This window comes from Balaenoptera physalus, assembly GCF_965194825.1.
Source record: "Balaenoptera physalus genome assembly, chromosome: 6".
Taxonomy (NCBI): Eukaryota; Metazoa; Chordata; class Mammalia; order Artiodactyla; family Balaenopteridae; genus Balaenoptera; species Balaenoptera physalus.
Genome location: NC_138885.1, coordinates 17,884,760 through 17,908,428, shown reverse-complemented (window position 1 = coordinate 17,908,428; position 23,669 = coordinate 17,884,760). Strand labels below are relative to the sequence as shown.

Genomic DNA, 23,669 nt, shown 5'->3' with positions numbered 1-23,669 from the left:
TAGGCATTTCATGTTCTGTATGGCAAGGGGTAGATATTACAAGCTCAGATTATACTATGACCATTAGGCCACAGGGTTTTATTTACATATCTTTTAATAAATCATGTGCTTATTAGGCATTTACTGAACACCAGGGACAGTGCTAGAATATTATTCTATTTAATTTTTTCCTTATGTCTGTGAAGTAGGTATTAAGTTGAATCATATGAAATTGTCAATACTCAATGATTTTTGACTTACAAAAATGTCAGTTTCATATGTTCAACCTAATGTTAACATCCCCATTTTAATGATGAGTAACCCAAGGTTCACAAACACTGAGTAACTGTCCAGTGGCACACACAGCTTGCAGAGAGACTCCTGATCTGAACCCAAATCTCCTGTTTCCACCGAGTAGCAGGTATACATTTCAGGCCACAAAAGTAAATGTCCAAGAAATGTTTAACTTTCTTTACATATGTGTGACCTTAAATGCCACCAAATGGTAGAGATTTGACTGTAAAAACAAAAACAGAGATTCGATGATGCTTCTGACAGCCCAAGAACACTGAAGATTGCCAGCAAGTCACCAGAAACTAGGAGAGAGGCCTGGAATGGATCCTTCCCTCAGAGCCCTCAGAAGGAAGCAACCCTGCCAACACCTTGATTTCAGACTTCTGGTCACCAGAACTGTGAGACAATACATTTCTGTTGTTTAAGCCCCCTAGTTTGTGGTCCTTTGTTACAGCGGTGCCAGGAAGCTAACATACAGCCCATCACTGGTTGAAGAATAAAACTAGCCCTTCCCCCACCCCCCTTGTAGCTTCTAGTTCTGCTCCATTTCAACAAAACCAGAAAAGAATTTACTTAGAAGCGAGACACAATGAACTGAATCCTACCCAAGGTCATGAAACCACAGCTTCAACCTTTCCCAGAGCACAGAACTCTGATTTTGAAACCTACCTCGAAGGATGGGTCACTCCAAGGCCATTTGGGCCACTGACAACTGTCCTGGACTCTTTCTTCCACACAACAAGTGTGACTGCTTTTGTGTCATGGAAAGATTAAATTAATGACAGAGAGTTTCTGGGGGGAGAGCAGCAGAAGTCTCCAGAGCCATTTAACAGTAACGGTGCTAAATATACTTTGTTACCTATACTGGGTGCTGATTACATCTTGCTTTCTTTTGTGCAGGCAAATCTGCTTGGAATTATTTTGGACTCAGCGTGGGCATGGTTCTTTGTTCACTCTGTTCCATTCCCCATGGTTTCTTTATTGATGGGAGATTATTTTTTATTTTTTTTATTTTTTAAAATATTTCTCTAATTTTTTTAAAAAATTATTTATTTATTTATTTATTTATTTATTGGCTGTGTTGGGTCTTCGTTTCTGGGCGAGGGCTTTCTCTAGTTGTGGCAAGTGGGGGCCACTCTTCATCGTGGTGCGTGGGCCTCTCACTGTCGCGGCCTCTCCTGTTGCGGAGCACAAGCTCCAGACGTGCAGGCTCAGTAGTTGTGGCTCACGGGCCTGGTTGCTCCGCGGCATGTGGGATCTTCCCAGACCAGGGCTCGAACCCGTGTCCCCGGCATTGGCAGGCAGATTCTCAACCACTGCGCCACCAGGGAAGCCCTTGATGGGAGATTATTAATGAATGAAGATAAGAACTAAATGAATGTTCCTTTTAAAAAAATTAAATGACCATGTTTCCGTTTATATATTTCCAACAGCATGTTCATTAGCTATTTTATATCTCTGCTGTGTATTTTGGGACGTGAGCCTCGAAATACCTACCTGAGTTCTTCTGTGATGATGACGATCATTTGGTTCTTTGCCTAACAATTCCCCAAGTATTGTCTCTGGAGACCAGTCAGGAACCAGAGCCCAAGTGAGGTAGTTTGGCTGAGGGAACTTAATGCAAGGAACTGGTTACAAAGGTGTTGGACGGGCCAGAAAGCCAAACTGGGGAAGGAAGGGAACCTCAGTGAGAAGCTATAGCCGGAAGCCTCTACCCTCCATCCCTAGGGTTGGAGAGACCAACAGACTGGCTGGATTAACAGAGGCCTAGAGCCACCGTCCCCAGATGGACCTAGAATGAGAATCACAGAGAGGCAGTCACTGTGGGAGAAGCCCCCTGAATCAGAAAAGGAGGAAAATACCTTGGCTTCTCTTCTTCTTCTGCCAGTGTTCCTAATTTATTTTTTTATCTTTCATTGTCCTAATTTCTTTTTGGCATGGTCAAGTGAGTCTAGGAATGGAGTTGGCAGGAATCAGCTTCCTTCCAAACAGACAGAGTAAGAGAATGGCAAGGAATGAATGGGTTTGAGAGCAAGTAGGCAAATGACCAGCACATTAAGCCCCTAGTGCAGTATGTGATGTTGGGCTTTGGGTAGCAAATGGTCAAAGCAGGTCAGAGAAGCCAAAACCAGAGATTGGGCAAAGCCAGTGAGGTATGACTGATATTGCATACAGAACACAGGGTCATAAACAGGAGTTGAGTCAACAGAGGGGACTAGCACATATACATCATAAACTATTAGTAGAGAGGTATAAAACAGTCTCCTAGAGATCAGAGGAAACACAGTCATAGATTTTCACAATAATTAGGCCATATTACGGGGATAGAAGGTCAACACACACAGGGTAGTAACAAGGGGTCAAATAGGCTTAGAGAGTTGCAATTCATTGTCTGTATGTAGGAATCCATTCCAAATAACCAGTGTGAAAGGTAGACAGTAGAATTCCAAACGGACTTTTCTTTTTGTCAATATCTTTGCCATTTTATATTTTCTGGTTATCTGAAGTTAATTCCTACATCTGCTTGGAAACTGCACTTTGAAATCATTGATATTAGCTTGACTACTTGCCATTGCTTTCTCAGGAGAGCAAATTATAAAGAAAAGTTGTAACTATTTGAGTTTTCTGTTGATTTCAAACTCTATAAGTAGGATGTTCCTGTTAGGCACCCAGAAGGCACTTACCTGCAGTGAGGAAGGCAAAGATAATGGGGAATAAACAAAAAAGGAATCATCCAATCAATGAACAGAATGAAAGCTTAAACATGAAGAGTAATGTAACCAACAAGTTAAGTCTTACATTTTCTGTCCTTGTATTATTTATCTTTCATGGGCTTGAGTAAAGCTTTTCTTGTTTATGGCACCATATGAGAAAAAGATAAATAGATACTTTAAAGTGATCATACTACTCTATTCAAAAATAATCTCTCTGGATCCACAAATGCTTATTCGGATAACTGAAATGAAAATTGTTCCTTGTCTTTAATTAATTAGATTGAAAGTTAAAAAATTTTTTTTTTATTAACCAAGCTCTTTTTGGTGGAATCTAAATTAATATCCATAGGAGATGCCTGGTTCACTGATTACACAGGCACCTTGCAATAATTAATATTTGGAAGAAAGCAGTGTATTTTGCATACTCTTATTCATCAAAAAATGTGCATTTTGGAAAACAATAAAGGAAGCATGTACAATTTTAGAAATACTAGTTTATATGATCACACACACACACACGTGAGGCCCAAAGCCTATATAACGAGTCTGTTGTAGCTGTAATCTAGATAATTAATAAAATTCATTCACCCAGAAATGGAGGCATCAAATGTGTACAGGCACAAGGCTAGGCTCTGAGAACATGTAGATACACATAATTCCTAGCTTCAGGAAGTTTATAAGCTAGAGAGAAAGTCTAAGAGGCTACTATAGAAGCTATGAGAGGTGACTCTTGCCGGGGACCACAGGTGGCACAAAGCAGGGAGGTGTCCTTAGGCGAGGAGTCATCCACAAGTTTTCAACTTCAAGGTTTGCAAAGCTGAGGCTCTGGATCTTGGATAGCCCAGCCCCAAGCCTTGGCCTCCTGCCCATGGCAAGCTCCAGCCTGGCCTCCACCTTGAGCTAACATCACACTGCTGTACACACAGCCACGCCTCCCGCCTACCTCTCGCTCCCAGTTCTCAAGGGCGCCCTTTACAAACTTAATGCCACCTCCCCCTCCCCCGCCCCTCCCCCCCACTTCACTTCCTACATCAAACAGACTGTCTAGGGCTGCCCATTACGTTTTGCAGAAGTACGTCTGAACATCTGCCCGTGCTACAGTGCAGGTACCTGCCATTTCTTAATTTCTTCTTTCACAACGGTCTCCCATCGGGTCTCTCCATCTCCTGTTTTGATCTGCTCTACTGCAACTTTCCACTGGCAAAGAGCTATCTTTCTAAAACATGCTACTCTCTTTCCCAGGACCTTCTGATAGATCCCCACCGTCCACACACAGTGGCTCTCAGACTTGGATGTGCCCCATTATCAGGTTGGGGAACTTTTCTTTCCAACAGATTCCTCTTGAACCAAAATTTCCGGGAAGTGCAGCCTGGGCAATCTGTATTTTTAACAAGTTTCTCAGATGGCTCTTTACTGTCAGCCTGGTTCTAGCCGGGGGACCAGGGTTGTGGAACTGCAAGATGGAAGTCCAAACTTAGCACACAAAGTCATTCACATTGACTCTTCCCCAGTACACATCCCATACCACGGCCACAGCTGTAATCCACTTCTGAAACTCTCAGGGTTCTCCTAAGCCTCTGTCACTGCACATGCTGTTCTCTCCAGAATTGCTTTTCACTCCTTTTCTACCCTGGAAAGCATTCCCTAAGCCTTCTTCTTTAAAGCTTTCCCTGATCTCTCAGCTGAGTGAGGACTTTTAAAAGTCCTCCTCTGCTTTTAAAAGCCCTGTGCAAATCACTGCTCATGGTGTACTTTATTTATTTATTTTTTAAAAAAATAAACATTTATTTATTTATGGCTGCGTTGGGTCTTCGTTGCTGCACGTGGGCTTTCTCTAGTTGTGGCGAGCGGGGGCTACCCTTCGTTGCGGTGCGCGGGCTGCTCATTGCAGTGGCTTCTCTTGCTGTGGAGCACGGGCTCTAGGTGCACGTGGGCTTCAGTAGTTGTGGCACGTGGGCTCAGTAGTTGTGGCTCGTGGTCTCTAGAGCGCAGGCTCAGTAGTCGTGGCGCACGGGCTTAGTTGCTCCGCGGCATGTGGGATCCTCCCAGACCAGGGCTCGAACCCGTGTCCCTGCATTGGCAGGCAGATTCTTAACCACTGTGCCACCAGGGAAGCCAAGCCCTCATGGTGCACTTTAATTTTCACTTGTCTGTTTCCCTTCCTGTACTTGGACTTCTTCAAGGGGTGGGGCTGCAAATTACTCATCTCTTTAATCTTAGTGTCCAGCCTTGTTCCTGATTCATAACTGGCACATAACATAAATAAATGAATGGATGGATAAATGAATGAACAGAGTTCTAGTCACACTATGGTAGAAACTGGCTGTGTATAGACCATTATCCTTTATGAACTAAATAATTATATATCTTCCAACAGAATACTATTAAGTGAAGCTAGCAGAAGTTCTTCAGCATTTGAGATGAAATGGAAACCAAAATAAATGCTACTGCAAAAATATAATTGCTTTCCCAGTGCAGGATTGAGGGAATCATTAAACATTTAGATTAATGTACTGTTTGGCAGATGGCCAACATTTTTATTTTTCATTTGCCTTTGTGTTCATTTATGGGCTGGCAAGATACACGCACACATGCAATGCATCTTTTTTTTTTTTTTTTTTTTTTGCAAAGTCAAAAATATTTTTCAGGGCTTTCCTGGTGGCGCAGTGGTTGAGAATCTGCCTGCCAGTGCAGGGGACACGGGTTCGAGCCCTGGTCTGGGAAGATCCCACATGCCGCGGAGCAACTGGGCCCGTGAGCCACAATTACTGAGCCTGCACGTCTGGAGCCTGTGCTCCGCAACAAGAGAGGCCGCGATAGTGAGAGGCCCGCGCACCGCGATGAGGAGTGGCCCCTGCTCACCGCAACTAGAGAAAGCCCTCGCACAGAAACGAAGACCCAACACAGCCATAAATAAATAAATAAATGAAAGAAAAAAAAAAAGAAAAAAAATTGTTCAGTGTATTTCTATTTTTTCTGCTTTTAGTGTTGGTAGTATTTTTGTTTCAATGAATGTATCATAAACCCCCAACCACTAAGCAAGAAATTAACATTTAGTTGTATCAGTTTATAATTTAATGTAAATGTAAATGGAATTTTTAATGGCCTTGGTTTGCTTTTGCTTAGATTCATTACCTCTCTTTGGGTACCATACACTTATTCTTCCCTTTGTGACTCCTCCTCCTCCACTTTCTGTCCATGTGGTTCTTTTCGGTGGGACTGCTCGGGGGAGGGGGGCATGTGACCCAGGCTTGCCCAACTGGAGTCACAGTGAAGTGCTCAGGGAAGACACCTAACCCAAGGCAGCCAATGAGAGTTCGTGCCAGTTCCTTTGTCGGGGCTATAGGGGAAGATGTACTCTGTGCACTGGGATTGATAAAGTATTAGAACATCAGCCATTTTTGCCGTGGAGTGAGTAAAGCTGCCTAAGAATGAAGCCAACACAGTGAGAAGCAAAGCCAAAAGACAAAGAGAGGCAATTTCTGATGATATTTTGAGCCTCTGCATATAGCTGTAAAGGACTGTAGACAGTTTACCCCTTGGGATTTATACTTATTTGAGCTTCACTCACTCTAACGAAAAAAATTCCTTTTTATTCTTAAGCTGATTTGAGTTTGCTTTCTCTCATTTACTACCATAAGTGTCTTGACCATAAGACATTACGTCTGATTTTATAGCATCACTGAATTTGTTGTATTACACAAGAATTGTGTGAATTTTCAATAAAGCTCTTCTCTTCTATGAATCTCTAGAGATATACTTAAGTAGAAGTAATTTACTAGTTTGTTGTGAGATCTTAAATAAGTCACTTAATTCTCTGTACCCCAGTTTCCTCATTTGCTAAACTGGGGAGTTAATACTAAGTCCCTTCTGCAGAATTATTATTCTGTGGAAAAAACACTGACACTTTAGAGCAATTGACTGCTATTTAAGGATCGTAATTCCCCAACCATAAAAGCTGTTATGGCATATAGTAAGTGTCAGGGGCTGGGGGTAGCGGGTAGGGTGGAAAAGCAGGAGGAGAAAGTTTGATAAACTTCATTTTGGATAAACCCCAAACAGCCAAATAATTTATTGGGTTGGCCTACTCAATATTATTTATCATATTATCATTATTAGCTTCTTCTGTAATTGCGAGATGAGTTCCAGAAATGTGAGAACCGTCACAGTTTGTCAGATCTACCAAAGGATGAAAATAGATTTCAGAAAAAAAAATGTATTCATAATTCAGTTTCTTCTCATCAAATTAGAACCAAAATGCACAGTTTTAGATGGAGAGGAGAAGCCTAAACATTCGTCAGGTATGTGGTTTAAAGAGATGGCAATGCCTGAGACAGAAGTAGGAAAAAGTAATGACTATTTAAAAATCTGGGCTGCTCTAAAACCAGAACCAGTTTTAATAAAAACCAACATGATATGTTAAACTAAATGTAATTACACACTGGTCACATTGTAACTTCAAAGAACTCAGAATGCATTTCTTTTTATCTTTTACTTAAAAAATAATCATGTTTCCATTTCCTGAAACACTTTTTTTCTCTATTTTTTTCTCCAACTGACGCATATGTTTACATGACTTCCTGTTTATTGACACCTAACAAAAGTCACTGCTACCTACAATGTGTTTGTGTTTTCTCTCTTAAATTTGTATTTTCTAATTTTAGGTGTTAATACTTAATGACCTGCTCCTAAGACACACTGAATTTCCTCAGACTGAATCATCCTAAAAGTTTTCTATGACTATGTTGTGACAATTGCATTGGATTTCCAGTCTGGGTAACTTCTCAGCAATTTTCCTCCTACCTTATTAGATTTTTTTTTTAATACAAAATTAATGTATATTCATTGTAATGAGACAGAAAATACAGAGTTATAACAAAAGTTATAATGAAAAAATTAATCTCCTTCCTTCAGTCTCATCTCTCTTAGGTCTCCATTGCTTCGTGTGCAACCTTCCATGTAGTTTCTATGTTTATACCACATAGAAACATATATGTATATAGGGCCCACCCTTCCTTCCTTTCCACCTCCCTTACTACTCCTTTTTTTCCATAGTTTTCCAAATATTAGATCACACTACAAATCAAAGATCACACAAACTGACGGCCCACAGTCAGGGAAAACATTTTGTTGGCAAAATGTTAAGGAAATTTAACATGAATGACCTAGACTCACATACCTACACGGTAATCATATTACTGATGTTGCACAGGCCTTCCAATTTAACATGGTCCTTTCCATTCCCTGTTATTCATACCTCCACTAATCCACCTTTTTATATTACTGGCCTAACATCCATAAGCAACTGAGTTTATATCCTCCTGATATTACTTAGCTACTTGCTTTTTGCATTTAACATTATGTCATGGTATTATCAATTAGAATAAACTTCAGCTGCGTATAACCGAAAATGCCAAATTACAGTGGCTTAAACCCTAAGGGTATCTTTTTCTCACATGTAAAACAAGTCTGGAAGTGTGTGGTCCACAGCTTACATGGCACTTCGGAGTCACAAGGGACCTGAGCTCCCCCTATTTTTCTCCTCCACCTTCCTTGAGACGTGGATTCTAGTCTCAACGTCAGTTAACCATCCCTAATGGCTAAGGAGCCCTAGTCTAGTCACTTGATCTGTGTTTCAGGCAGTAAAAAAAGTGGAGGGCAAAAACAAAATGGTCAGCTTCTCCTGAGTCAGCCCTTCTTTAAAGATATTTCCCAGAATTCCCACTCAAATACTTCCACTTAGATCTCATTGGCCATAACTTTGTCATACAGCCACACCTAGCTTCACATGAGGTGGAGAAATGTTGTCTTTTGGCTGGGCACACAGGCACCAGAGTAAAATCCAGGTACTGTTATTAAGGAGAAGATACAGATATCAGTCTCTGCTCCATATCCCTGCAGGTTAACACGGACATATGGAAGAGACTGTGAAGGCCCTCAATATCCAGGCTCGTCTTCTTCTGAGTTAAAAGAAACCTCAGATTTAACCTGGTCACAGAGGCACTTGAACTGAAGGCTATGTTTCTGAATCTTCACATTTTTAAATAATTCTTCATAATCTTCTCTCCCTCCAACATCAGTACTTTTATTTTTTTAGGATTCACCAAATGGGATTCCTAGGACTAATGTAAACAAATTTTAAGTTTTAATAGATGCTGATGGTTAACTTTGTAGGAGGCTGTGACAATTCATTCTCAGGAACAGTGTTCAGTTGCATATCCATTTTCCTATACACTTCTCAGCGCTGGATATTTTTTTCTCCTTTTAAATGTTGTGAATCATGGGTGAAAAATAATATCTGTCATTGTTTAATTTGTGGTTCCCTTACTACCAGGAATGAAAAGCCTCTTTTCCTATGTTAATTGCCCACTTAAATTTCTTCTGTAGGGAGTTTGTGTTAATACCCTTTGCCAATGTTTCTGTTGGACTATTTGCCTTTTTCTTATCATTTTAACTATGAGAGATGTTAACCTCTGTCATATGTGATGTAAACATTTTCTTCTAATCTCTAAATTCTAAAAAAATCTCTAGCCATTGGAAATTTGTTTACGTAACCAAATCTTTCCATGAATGGTGATGGGTTTCTACTTTTACTTAAGTCTCTCCCACCTTGAGCTAATACCAGTATTTTCCTGAATTTTTTTCTAATTTTCTAATATAGTTATAGTTTTTTAAAAAAATAAATTTATTTATTTATTTTGGCTGTGTTGGGGTTTTTCTTTTAACATTTTTATTGGAGTTTAATTGCTTTACAATGGCGTGTTAGTTCCTGCTTTATACCAAAGTGAATCAGTTACACATATACATATATCCCCATATCTCTTCCCTCTTGCGTCTCCCTCCCTCCCACCCTCCCTATCCCACGCTTCTATCTGGTCACAAAGCACTGAGCTGATCTCCGGCTGCTTCCCACTAGCTATCTATTTTACATTTGGTAGTGTATATATGTCCATATATACACTACCACTCTCTCACTTTGTCCCAGCTTACCCCTCCCCCTCCCTGTGTTCTCAAGTCCATTCTCTAGTAGGCCTGCATCTTATTCCCGTCTTGCCTCTAGGTTCTTCATGACCTTTTTTTTTTTTTTAGATTCCACATATATGTGTTAGCATACGGTATTTGTTTTTCTCTTTCTGACTTGCTTCACTCTGTATGACAGACTCTAGGTCCATCCACCTCACTACAAATAACTCAATTTCATTTCTTTTTATGGCTGAGTAATATTCCATTGTATATATGTGCCACATCTTCTTTATCCATTCATCTGTCGTAGGACACTTAGGTTGCTTCCAAGTCCTGGCTATTGTAAATAGAGCTGCAATGAACACTGTGGTACATGACTTTTTTTTTTTTTTTTTAGAAAGGAGTTAGAAGTGTGTTTAGAAACCTTTTACAGCTGTATTTCCTTAGAATGACATAAGACCCTGAGAATCAGGGGAAGCTACTGTAAAGCATAGGTTTGGGGATGGTGTCAGAGCCTATAATACTTTTTAATTTTTATTTATTTATTTATTTATTTATGGCTGTGTTGGGTCTTTGTTTCTGTGCGAGGGCTTTTCTCTAGTTACGGCAAGCGGGTGCCACTCTTCATCGCGGTGCGCGGGCCTCTCACCATCGCGGCCTCTCTTGTTGCGGAGCACAGGCTCCAGACGCGCAGGCTCAGCAATTGTGGCTCACAGGCCTAGTCGCTCCACGGCATGTGGGATCTTCCCAGACCAGGGCTCGAACCCGTGTCCCCTGCATTGGCAGGCAGATTCTCAACCACTTCGCCACCAGGGAAGCCCACATGACTCTTTTTGAATTATGGTTTTCTCAGGGTACGTGCCCAGTAGTGGGATTGCTGGGTCATATGGTAGTTCTAGTTCTAGTTTTTTAAGGAACCTCCATACTGTTCTCCATAGTGGCTGTATCAATTTACATTCCCACCAACAGTGCAGGAGGGTTCCCTTTTCTCCACACCCTCTCCAGCATTTATTGTTTGTTATACTTATAGTTTTGTTTTTTATTATTCGACTCATTCAGTCAACTATTTGTTGACCACTTACTATGTGCCAGGTCTTCTTCAAATTCTAGTGGGGAATGCCTTCTAGTTAGGAAAGACGGACAATAATGCAATGAACCAATAAAAAAGCGAGGCATTTCACCAGAGAACTAAAACATGGTGACATGGTAGAGTGCGGCGGGCTATTTCAGATTGAGGGGTCAGGAAAAGCTTCTCTGAGGAGATGGGATTCAAACTGATTCAGGAATAACTACTGCTCTGGGGAGAAGTCCAGGGAGAAGATGCAGGTGGGAACGGCCTTGGGGTGCGTGACGGGCAGGAAGGCTGATGTGGCTAGTGCCTCAGGCTGAGGAGACGTGCTGGAGAGGGAGGCAGGTGCTGGCAGGCTTAGCGGGCCAACGAGGAGTTTGGATTTTATTCTACACTGAGGACTCGCAGTCCACCTGGACTTTGTTTTTATATGTAACATGGTATGTGTGTGTGGGGAGTCTAACTTTTATTTTCTTTCACATTGAGAGTTATCTTTTAAATAAACTATTCATCGTTTGCGGTGGTGGAGTGGGGACTAGGGTGATATCCCACAGACCCTCACCTCATTTCAAACACTGTACAGATATCATCATTATATGAACTATACGTTCAATTGAAATTAAACATATAATGAGTCTAATTTTTTTTGTTTTTGTTTTTGTTTTGGCCGCGCAGCAAGGCATGTGGGATCCTAGTTCCCTGACCAGGGATCCAACCTGTGCCCCCTGCAGTGGAAGTGCAGAGTCTTAACCACTGGACCACCAGGGAAGTCCCCATAAGTATAATATTTCTATCCCAGGGATGTGACCATTCAATAAAATCTTCTAGAACTACTTTTTAGAAACATGGTCAGGAAGTCATCTCAAAACCCAGTTTTAATACTTTATAGCCACACAAAATTTTTGATCAGAAACCATAGCCCTGGGCTTCCCTGGTGGTGCAGTGGTTAAGAATCCGCCTGCCAAGGCAGGGGACACGGGTTCAATCCCTGGTCCGGGAAGATACCACATGCCGCAGAGCAACTGAGCCCGTGCACCACAACTACTGAGCCTGCGCTCTAGAGCCCGCGAGCCACAACTACTGGAGCCCGCGTTCCTAGAGCCCGTGCTCCACAACAACAGAAGCCACCGCAATGAGAAGCCCGCGCACCGCAACGAAAAGTAGCACCCGCTCGCCGCAACTAGAGAAAGCCCGCATGCAGCAACGAAGACCCAACGCAGCCAAAAATAAAAATAAACAAATAAATTTATGTAAAAAAAAACCCCCACCATAGCCCTAGTTGACTGGCCATTTTATGCATTAGACTTGGTTCTGAAAAAATAATTTTGGGCCAATTCTAAAAATCAAACCTACCCACAAAGGGCCAAGATTTGTTACCAATGAAGATATTTAAAGGAATGTGCAACAGGCTCTGAAGGCAAGTCTGAAGGAAACCTTCCAAAAATATTTTGCATGATGATAGCGTTAAAAGAGTAAGCACACAGGCCCCAAGATAAATTCTGTGAAAAGGAGGACCAACTTTTGGATGTTTAGGTCTGTATAAGTAATAAGTAAAAGAGTCATTACTTTATAATTCAACCATATTCCTCTTGATCTGTTCGTAAAATCATTTTATAATTTGTAATATGCTTTTTTAAAAATTTAAGCTTTACAACAACCCTGTGGGTTAGGTATTCCTGCCATTTTTACCGATGAAGAAACAGATTAATTTAAAAAGCTCATACTCAACTCAAGTTTCTTGATTCCAAGTTCAGTGTTCTCTCAACATACGAAGTTATCTAAGATCACACAACTTGAGAAAGGAGAAGCCACAGTTCACAGCCATCATCCCCTCTGACCACTAGGCTGCATGGACATCTTAACCATTTATCTATCTGCTTTAATCAATGCTCTCTGTAGATTTGACTGGTCTGCCAACTTGCAAATAGTCACCCGTGCAGCAAGTACCTAAGCTGAAATAATAATGTTTAAAAAAATAATAATGTTTAAAAAAATAATGTTTCCCACGTTAAAATAATGGAGATTGAGTGACATGTGAATTTCTTGGACATTTTAAGATTCAGAGACGTGCTAAATTGGCCTTAAGACACAGGAATGACCTAGGAAATCTCATGGTAACTGGTAACCAGTATATCAGTCAAAATTAAACAATGCTTGTGGCATTATAACTAAAGAGCCCTGAAAAGGGGTCAGAACTGGGTTTTGGTCTGGACTCCATTCCCTAGTTTGTCTAAGACACTGGGAAAATCACTTAAACTTTCTGGGCTTCTGTATCACTTAGGTTTCTTAAATTTGATGCAAGTAATGGGAACGGATTGCTGCTAACTTAGGCAAAAGGGGATTTATTGGAAGGATATTGTAAGACGCACAAACGCTTGAAAGGCTGGGAACTGGGCTTGGAAACTAACAAGAACAAAGCACCTGGTTGACCTGAACTAAAAGGGAAATTAGGGTGCTACCAGGGAGTAATGGATTTAGGGCAGTCAAACAAAACCCACCCAACCACCAATGCTTTCCTTTCCACATCTTACAAGATCATCTCCAAGAGGGCTTCTAGTTCAGACATCCTCTGCTTCTCTGTATTTGGAGAAGGGTGGGCAGGAAGCAGGGGGTGCATATGCAAACAGGGTGGTCAGAAACGCTTTGGCCAGATGTGCCTCCAAAGTACAGACGCTGACAATGTGGCACGTAGGAAGCAGGAAGTAGAAGGGGTCTTGAGCAAGCAAAGCGTTTGGGTAGACGTTATGAGGAACCTCCACAAATGACACTTCTCATAAGTGTTGCAAGCTTCCAAACGCTTCTAACAGTCACAGCCTTATAGACAAAGGACAGTCCTGACTACGTGAAAGAAACCGTGGCAGGGTTCCTCACGCCTACGAAATGAGATACAGCACCCAGCACTGACGTGAACTTCATATTTGAGTGTAATACACAAGTAAACATTAAACAGCCTCTCAACTCAAACGTTGAAAACTGACAGACTACAGGTCAGATACAGCCTTCAAAGAATTAGTTACCAACAGATAAAAATACAGATTTCTGACTTTTCTTGAAAAAAGGGAAGCTTTGGCAACACCAGGCCTACATTCCCACATAGCAACAGTTTTCTACTGTCTTCTGTGGGCTCTCCGCATTGCCATACCCTCCACATAGTCCTCTTCACTTATAATGTTGCCTGCCCGGGCTGTGGGAGCATTCTAGTTTCTGAACACTGATGTAACTACTTCCATGACAACCCACCCAAGGCCAGCATTTGCACAGCCATTCTGAGGATCTACCACTATGGGTTTCCCTGAGCGTGAGAACTTCCCCGAGTTCAAGTTCCTAACCTCTGTCCTTGGGACCCCTTAGGTAAGATCCCTTTAGTCCTGACTTACCACCTGTGATGCTGGAAACAACCATTTGCTCTACTGCAAAACCAAGCCACATCTCCCTCCTCTGTCAGAGCCAATCTTTAGGCATCTGCTCTCCCAAATGACCTTAAATACCTGATGGTGGAAAAGGCAGCAATGAATCCCCATAGAGCATCTTCTACATGTAGGGAAAAACAAAACAAAACAACGCATCTGAACGAAGAATCACTTCTGTCTGCCTTCTTGGAAGACAGTCTCTGAGGAAAGCCTCCCCTGAGGATTATCTGTTTATTTATTTTCTATGAGTAGCTGGGGATGTGCTGGGCACCAGGTGATGGTAATGATGATGACGCCCCTTAGTAAGTCTCCTTTGCACGTACCCAATCCCATCTGGATGCTACTCCTCACACGTTTCTATCCCTGAATGCTAGCATCATGTATGATATATGGCCATTCACTTCACTCTTTACTCTGTGGGATCCACTCCCTACAAAGCAGCCAGAACATTTCCTTGCTTTAAGTCTCTTTGATGGCTTCCAAATAGCTTTCAGGCTAAATTTTACGACACTTAGAGAAGTCTACAAATCCTTGCATCATTTGATTCTTCCTTCTCTCTCAGGTTTCATCTCCCATTCTGTCTTCCCTGGCTCACTTCACTTGGATCACTTGCGTCTTCTTTCAATTTGTGGAAGAAGACGAGCTCTTTCTCACCTCAGGGCCTTGACTCCTGCTGTTCCCACTTCCTGAAGGGCTCCCCTTCTTCCTCGCCCTCTCCTCTATTTCCTGCTATCCTCCAGCCCTCAGCTTTTAAATGCCACTTTGTCCGAGAAGCACCCCCTACCTTCTACCTCCCTCCGATTCTCCCACTCCTCCTCCCCATTTCTCAGAGCCCCCTGCTTTCTGACTTCTATAGCTCTTAACACAATTTGTATGTTTCCCCACTAAACTGTAAACTCTACAGCACAGAGACCTGATCTATTTTATGCCTACGGAGTATTTAGGGTCAGCAGAGTCTCTGCCATAATAGAGTGGGTGAGCAATCCTTATCTGCCAAATGAATGAAAAACCTATACCCCATCCCCCGGGCTGGTCTAAATCTTCTGGAGTAATTAGACATCCTTTCTGAGGAAAAATATTTCTATTTCAGTCACATATAAGCACATCCACATGGTTTATCAGAAGGTAAGCCTGGTGGAGAAAAAAGCTATTCACTTTATAGTTTTCCCAGGTTGGGGGGCGGGCGGGGCGGGTCCCAGACCATCACCTGAGAACTCGGTAGAAATGCACATTACCAGGGCCCCCTCCACACCAAATCATCAAGAGAATTCACGGCCCAGCATTCTGTGCTTTAACAAGCCTTCCACGTAATTCTCATGCACACTTTGAGAACTCTGAAAACCACTGTTCCAGGCTTTCCAGTTTTTAGCTTTTTTTTTTTTTTTAATTAAAATCTTTGGTCCTTAATCTTTGGTTTCATCCTGCAGAAGTAGAACAACAGAATCTTAAACTACTCCAGAGAGAAATCTTTGTCATCGCCCAAAGCCGTCAAAGATGTATTTGTGTAGAGTATGTTACGTAGACCATATTCTCGGGAGGTCTGCCTTCCTCGTGGGCACAGGCCTGCCCTCCGGAGGGCCTGCAATCTAAACCGTGTTGTAACGCTTGTAACACGCGAGGCTGTAACAAACGCACAAGTGTAAGCTTGTAACACGCGAGGCTGTAACAAACGCACAAGGGTAACTGAAAAAAAAAAAAAGAACGCACAAAGGCAGAGGAGCCACGGCGCAAGCCTTTGTTCAACCCTCCACCGACTGCTCACCCTCGGTCTGATATCGCTCTTTTCCACGCGCAAAAGCAGCCACCAAGTTAGCAAAAAAGGATGTGTGCCGCTGACAACGTTTTCCATTAGGCCGTTTTCCCCGGGGCACCGGAGAAGATATTCGCGGCTGCGATAGGCGGTCCCAACCCTCCCTCAACCAAGCACAGAAGTAACAAACTATCAGCCCCTTCCAGCTTCAGAAGGAGACTTGGAGGCTCGGGCCGACTTCCCCGCCCCTACCTGGACGAATACCCGAAGTGGACTTCCTCACCGTCGGGACCGGAGCGGCGGCCGGAGGCGCACCTCACTGCGCATGCTCTCTCGCCCCGCCCGCCCGGAGCCGGAACGGGGAGCGCTCGCGGCCTGGGCCTGGCCTGGCCGGGGCGTCGGCACCGGCAGCCATCTTGGCTTCCCGGGGAAAGGCGGCGCGAGGGGAAGAAGTTGTAGGGTGGGGGCAGGAGCGAGGAGGAGGGGAGAGAGAGGGGGAGGAGGCCGCGGCGGGGCAGGGCGGGGACTGCCTGCCCGCCCGGGTTGCGGAAGTGGTAGCCGCTGACCGAGTCTGCTGCTCTCTTGCTACCGCTTTGGCTTCCCGGCTCCCCCGCGGACGGAGAGGGCGGCCTGGCCGTGGATGGTCAGATAGCCTCTACCTCTCGCCGCCCATCCCTGGCCCCAACCGGCACGGAGCAGACGGCGGCAGCGGCAGCAGCAGGCGAGGAGGAAGATGGCGGGACGGCTGCCGGCCTGTGTGGTGGACTGTGGCACGGGGTAAGGGGGCTGATGGGCGGGGGTGGGGAAACTGAGGCGGAGGGAGGAAAATGGCGGGGCCGGCAGGAGGCCGGGAGATGAACGATGCGGCGAGTTGCCGCTGCCGGCGGTGTCCACCCCGGCTCCGCCGGCTGGCGAGGGGTGGGGCCCGGAGCCAGGGCCTCCCTCTTCCCTCGCGTTTCACCTTCTGGGAGCCGGGCGGGTACGCGGGGCCGAGAAGCCCCCGGGGAGCGGCCTCCTCCACCCGACCCCTCCCAGCCCTTCCCCCACCGCGGTGGGCAGCGCCGCCCGCGGAGCTGCAGGGACGGTCGCCTCCCCGGGGCCCGCGGTCGCGTTGGGGTGGTCGCGGAGCCCGGCGCGCCCGGCCCTCCTTTCCCCCCGTGCCGCCTCCTGCCCGTGGGTTTGGGGACCGCGGGGCATCGAGCGCGGAGACTGGCCTGGCAGAGGAGCGAGGAAGGAGAAGCGCTCCTGGTAGGTTTTGCAAGACTGCTGTGACAACACTCTGCCCGGGGTGTGGGTGGGGAAAGGGAAGAGTCGGACTCGGAAAATGGGAACCTAGAGCGGGGCTTTCATTTGACCACCCGCCTCCTCTTGCTTTTCGGACCCCGGTCTTTTCCATCTCCCACGACGTTCTTACCGGTCAACCAAGTCACAGTTTAATTTGAGAGAAAGATGTCATGTGTTACTTCTCCTGCCTCGAAAAAGTCCCCCAGTGAGCAAGCGCGCTGCAACTTCCTTAGTTTTGTCAAAGCCGCTTCCTGCTTTCAGTCTTTTATACCCTTATAAGGTAGTTTTTCGTTTCCAACCTGAACACATCTTATTAGAATTTTCAGAATTAAACAGTTTTCACATAGACTGAGTTACTGGTGCTGGGTGTCAGTTTATGGGAACCTGAAAAACGTATTTGTGTTCCACGGAGAGGGAGTAAGGGAAGCACCCAGGAGGGTTAATTTAAGTTGTATACGTTCATTCTGTGACGGTATCTTAAGGCGCGAGGAAGGTGATAGAGTTGTAAAGGGATGTGCTTGCTTTGCAAGGAGTTGTCTATCATAGATCTGTAGTGTAGTTTACTTAAATACAGGATGGCGTGAAAGTGGTCGTTCCTTTTGTGTTCATAGGCATTTTAGAGAGTTACAGCACACTTTATACTTACGTAGAAAATATTGCCTGTATTTTAATGTAGAGTGACTGCTTTACGTTGCAGTATCGGAAGTGTTTTCTTTTGTCCGTGTGTATACCTTGCTGATATATCATTACTTCTCTCATTTCCCAAATACTCCACATTTTTTGTTTGGGGGGTTGTTGTGAGAAGTGGACTGCCAGCCTTTTTCCCCCCTTTTTTACTATTCAGCAAACTATTGTTACTTAAAGGATGGTCTGCTTCTCACTCTGTTTGCTCTCTGTTAACATTTCTCTGTAATCTTCATGCTCATACCTTTATGCAAGTGTGGCAGTTTCTAAAATCCCAGCCGTGCATAGGGAAACAACCGATTTATTAATATGTTAATATAATAGTAATATAGGAAACACCGGCCTCGTTTAGCCTTGAAACTTCCATGTAGTTTTTCGATGGACAGCTAATTAAAGTTTTTTTTTCTTAATCCAATTTCATTTCCCTGAACCAGTATTTTTTTTTTTTCCCTCCCTTCTTAGTCCAGCTGGTGAGTAGTTTTATGTGTAGGGTGAGTTTTAAAATTAGATTTGGCAGCCTAACAAAGAATTTTCAAGTATGTTTTGTTAAAGTGAAAAATATTGCTACATAATTAATATGCTATGCTTTAGTAATCATTGCCTTGTCAGTAAAATTAGTGTAGATAATTGTTGCTCTAATAAATAACATGGTAACATCTTAAGTAGGGTGTTAACTCTTTCTCACTTCATTTTTTTTCCCTTTCACAATAGTTTTGGTTATTTTTGAATTAATGTGCTGGGTATTTCATTGAGGTTAACTATCCTTAAGTGACCTCTTTCTGATAGGGCAGCCTTGAATTTACGACACAGACTGAGTGAGCAGGAGGCCTGGGGGACAGGGGTTCAGGCTATGCTTAGGATATTTTTGTTTTAATATAGCAGTTATTCTTACATTATTACATTAGGTTAATCTCACCGGGAGAGGTTGTTAGCTGGACACATGATTTAAATGGAACTGATTAGGATACTTCTCATTTCCTTTTACCATCTGTCAGTCTCTGAAATTCTGCCTTTAGAGATCCATTTATTTTGGTTTTCAAAAGGCATTTTGGTGTTTCCTGTTGCCTATTATGCAAATCCTGGAAAGTTACACCTTCAACTTTATTAGCACTTAGAGGAGATAGCTCATTGAAATTGGGCCTGTGATAAGCATCTCTAAATAAGGCCTTAATAGAGAGTTTCATGTTCCAGAATACTGAAAGTTCCAAATCACGGGCCCAGATCATAAAAGAGATAACTCCTTTTGAAAAGAATTTAGAAAAAAATACTCCTTTCATATTGATACCATGTCTACATACTTTTTTGGTGGGCGATCTGTATTGGAATAGTAATGTAGAATAAAATTTGTGGACAGAGATTCTTATTGATAGAGCTGGTTGCTTAAGAACTAAGGTACAGACTCAAACGGGCTACCATTGGTGAGGAAAACTTTTTTTTTAAAGCATTTTTTAAAACGTTGTAGTACTTGTAAAGTTAAGATTATCCTAAATTATCTTTTGCATGTTTTCTCTCAGAATTCTTCAACATTCAAGCCATATAAAGGAACTCCTTATGTACTTTTATTATGTTGTAGCTTGTTTACAAAGCTTTGCATTGTGAGATTTCTCTTCCCTTTTATATCTTTCCTTTTTTTTTCCTAATAAACACTGCACTGGTAAATTATTTTCATTGATTATAATAGTTATTTTAGCCTTATTGTAGAGCTCTTGGATATATTCAGATCTAGAATGAGTTAAGGAATTTCTCTGAGTTAAACTTCTTAGCAGTCTTAAAATGTAAGGATAAATATTTTGTTGGAGTCAGTGGATGAGGAGCTTATATTATTCATCCTGTCGTCACATTCTAGCTGTTAGTACAGGTAGGATGATCTTGTTTGAGAGCAGTGGGGAAGAGCTGAGTGGGTGGGAGAAAATATAAGTGGGAAGTTCACGTTTCTTACATGAATTTTGTACATAATATGTAATAATACTATTTCTCCAGTTGTCTGCAAGGGCAGAAACATTCACAGTATCTAGTTGTTACCAGAAACATTCATTAAAACTCTTATTCCGTCATGGGTCTTGTTTTTTTTGCATGCTGTTTGCAGTAAGTATAGCACACTTGCTCCTGTTGAGAAGTTAGATTCTTACTTAGTCTTGCCTAAAATATCTTTCTCCTTTCCTTTCCTGCCAATCTCTTCCTGCCTGCCAATTTTGTGTTGGAATATTGACTTTGGATTGGGTGCATATTGAATCTAATGAACTTTTCAGTCTTATTGTAAAAGAGTTTGGAAATTTTACTTTTAAGCACAGAAGGGAAAGATCCACTAGTGGAGGACCTGCTGGTCAGGCTTTTTATTTAACTTATTTAATCTTGTGACAGCTATTTTTACCTCATATTACAAGTGAGAAAATAGGATCAGAGAATTTAAATTACTCTTTTAATGTCATGTAGGTGGGTTGTGAGAGTTGCTATTTGTATTTAAGGTTTTTTTCTTTTTTTGTATTTAAGCCCTGTGTTCTTTCTGTTACACCATGGGCACTTCTTTTCAGACCTATGCACATTGCTTTATTTGTATTAGTGAGGTTAACTCTTTATTCTTTTTTTTTTTTAATTTTATTTATTTTTGACTGCGTTGGGTCTTTGTTGCTGCGCTCGGGCTTTCTCTAGTTGCGGCGAGCGGGGGCTGCTCTTTGTTGCGGTGCGCGGGCTTCTCATTGCGGTGGCTTCTCTTGTTGCAGAGCACGGGCTCTAGGCGCGCGGGCTTCAGTAGTTGTGGCGCACGGGCTCAGTAGTTGTGGCTCATGGGCTCTAGGGCTCAGGCTCAGTAGTTGCGGTGCACAGGCTTAGTTGCTCCGCGGCATGTGGGATCCTCCCGGACCAGAGCTCGAGCCCGTGTCCTCTGCATTGGCAGGTGAATTCTTTTTTTTTTTAATTTTTAAATTTATTTTATTTACTTATTATTTTTGGCTGCTTTGGGTCTTCGTTGCTGCGCGTGGGCCCTCCCTAGCTGTGGCGAGCTGGGGGCCGCTCCTCGCCGCGGTGCAAGGGCCTCTCATTGTGGCGGCCTCTCCCCTTGTGGAGCACGGGCTCCAGGCGTGCTGGCCTCATTAACTGTGGCACGCAGGCTCAGCAGTTGTGGCTCGCGGGCTCCAGAGTGCAGGCTCAGCAGCTGTGGCGCACTGGCCCAGCTGCCCTGCAGCATGTGGGATCCTCCCGGACCAGGGCTCGAACCCGCGTCCCCTGCATTGGCAGGCGGACTCCCAACCACTGCGCCACCAGGGAAGCTGTGCCAGGCAGATTCTTAAGCACTGCGTCACCAGGGAGGTCCTTCTTAGATGATTTTTAAGCAGTCCTCTCAGCACCTGTTATGCAGGAATTCTGAAATAGGGTGTTGGCAGTGGGAATGGAGCAGAAGAGATAAATTTGGGAAAGATTGCTTCTTTTGTTTGTACCTTTCTTCTGGCAATTATATTGTTTTGTATGGTTTATTTAGGGTTAGCAAGGGCTTTGTAGTCAGAGCTGTTTTTGAGTTCAAGCTCTACCATTTACTAGCTGTGTGACCTTGTACACTGCAAACTCTACAGGTCTTAATTTTGTAATTTGGAGATCATAGTATCTATCTTACGGGGTTTTTGTTTTTTGTTTTTTTGAGATAATGCATGAAGATGGTTCCGCACAGTGCTTGGTACATAGTAAGAGCTCAGTACAATGTAATTATTACTGTTATCAGTTAGCTCCCTTTTTTATTGAATTGAAAAGTCCTTAAGGAAAGGAACACATTGTCTTATGCTTATTTTCTTATTTCCTGTGGGCTTTGTCTACCACAGTTCTTTGCTCAGTCAAAATGTTTTTGCTGATTTGAGAGATAGAGGTATAGCTAGGACTTGGCAGTTGTTTCTAGTGTATCGTAGATAGGAATCAATGAAGATTTCCGATTCTGAGTTTGAGTGGGACAATAAGGAGTTGGTTTTAAGAAGCTGAGTAAGATTGGAATTTGGATTAATGATCCATAATTGGAAATGTTCTAGGGGAAGTTAAAAATAGAGGAGCTTCAGAAGTGAAGGTGGGGGTTTGACAATAATCATTATAATTTTTAAATTGAAGCTAATAAAATGACAATTTAAAGAGAGAACAAAAAGACTGAATATTAATCTTCCTTAAAAAATCTTGGTTATGTGATCTGGCTTCTTGAGCATCACAAAGAGAAGAATGAGTGAGCACTGTGGCTTGAAGTGGTGAGTGATTTCATCCCACTCTTTAGGAGGCACAGTCCTTAGGAGAGTTTAGCTCAATGTAGGGCTCAGTTTCCCTCCACAGTGTTCCTCCTTGTCCAGAACGCGCCCCCTCCTCCAACATGTGGAAACGGCTAAACGCCTGGATGAGGAGCGGAAGTCTGGGATGGTTGAAGTGTACCTGTAGGCAGTACGTTTTCTGAAACAAAATTCCCCTGTAAGAAGAGCATTTGAGTGCCCACCTGTAATTCTTTTGGAACTTGTAGCCTCTTTTATGACACTGTGGATCTGTGATAGCCACTAGCATGAAGAGGTAAGAGCAAGATAATAACGCTACGTTAACATGCTGTATAGCTTACCAAGCACTTATAAATTCATGAATTATTAAGTAATGCTGCAACATAAGGTGATGTTATTGGATAAATAGTTTAAATTTGGTTCTTCAAAATAGGATACTGATTAATACTGTTTTTTGTGTTGCTTGTTTTATATCTTTATGTGGGCCTTTATATCATAAAATGTATAAAAGGTACCTGCATAACTGATTAATACCAGAGCAGAAAGACAAATAGTATCTTAATTTTTCCACAGGACTACTTTGTGGAATTTTAATAATTTTCTTTCAAAAATTTTTTCAAAACCTTTCCAAACTGTTCATTTAAACACAAGTCATTCTTACATACTCCTTGCAACCAGGAAAAGAACAGCCTTGAATTTGTGTGGTCACATATATTCTTTTTCCCTGCTACTCCTCCTCTCCTCCCTACCCCTAACCCATACCTCAAAGACTATTTTCTTCATCTGTTCTGATGCTTAGCATTCCGTCTTTAAACATTCTCCTTTAAGGCTTCTTGCCCTTTGTGAAAATGCCATACTCTTGCGAAGGATGTCTTTAACACTTTTTCAGTTACAGGGTTTAGTGTGAATGAGGGGTTGCTACAAGGAGGGTAAAAGTCTTAAAAAGGGGAACTAGGATGCAAAATACCTTACAGTTTAGGGTTGGGTTGGAAACTGTAAAAATATAAACTATGTTTTTAGTATTGGTCTATGATAAAACCCAAGTGTTTGCTTAAAGTTCTAGAGTTTAGTATAATTAAAGTACAGTGCGCTTTTCTTCTTCTTATAAGCATTTAAAAAATTCGGTTACTTTGAGGCTATTAAAAATAGCGTTTAATGTGTATTTGTGACACACTTCAGTGAATTAAGAGAAGTGCCTAATTACTCACACAGAATTAATGGAGCTGAAAAAGAATTTGAGAAATAATTTAATCCACTCTTTATTTACAGATTAAACAGAGGTCCAGGGTT

The 23,669-nt window shown here is 42.7% G+C and overlaps 2 protein-coding genes across 19 annotated transcripts in view; one reads left to right on the top strand and one right to left on the bottom strand.

The window, feature by feature from the left end:
* The window catches only part of LOC309662755 (uncharacterized protein), a 131,502-nt gene extending 112,169 nt beyond the window's left edge, over window positions 1-19,333 (bottom strand). For 4 of the 18 annotated variants that reach the window (XR_014264917.1, XR_014264918.1, XR_014264919.1 and 1 more), the window contains exons 1-2: window positions 16,432-16,546; window positions 14,397-14,507 (exon numbers count right to left, since the gene is read on the bottom strand). Coding sequence is in view for 1 of the 18 variants with exons in the window: in XM_082465944.1 (XP_082322070.1) it covers window positions 16,192-16,278 (87 nt within the window). In the remaining 17 variants the exon portion in view is untranslated. The other 14 variants (XR_014264921.1, XR_014264922.1, XR_014264923.1 and 11 more) reach the window with 5 other exon arrangements.
* ACTR3 (actin related protein 3) overlaps window positions 16,691-23,669 on the top strand; it is a 55,950-nt gene continuing 48,971 nt past the window's right edge. Inside the window, exon 1 of the mRNA XM_082465915.1 lies at window positions 16,691-16,956. Within this exon, the coding sequence (XP_082322041.1) occupies window positions 16,913-16,956 (44 nt within the window). The 5' untranslated portion in view covers window positions 16,691-16,912. The remainder of the gene's footprint in view (window positions 16,957-23,669) is intronic.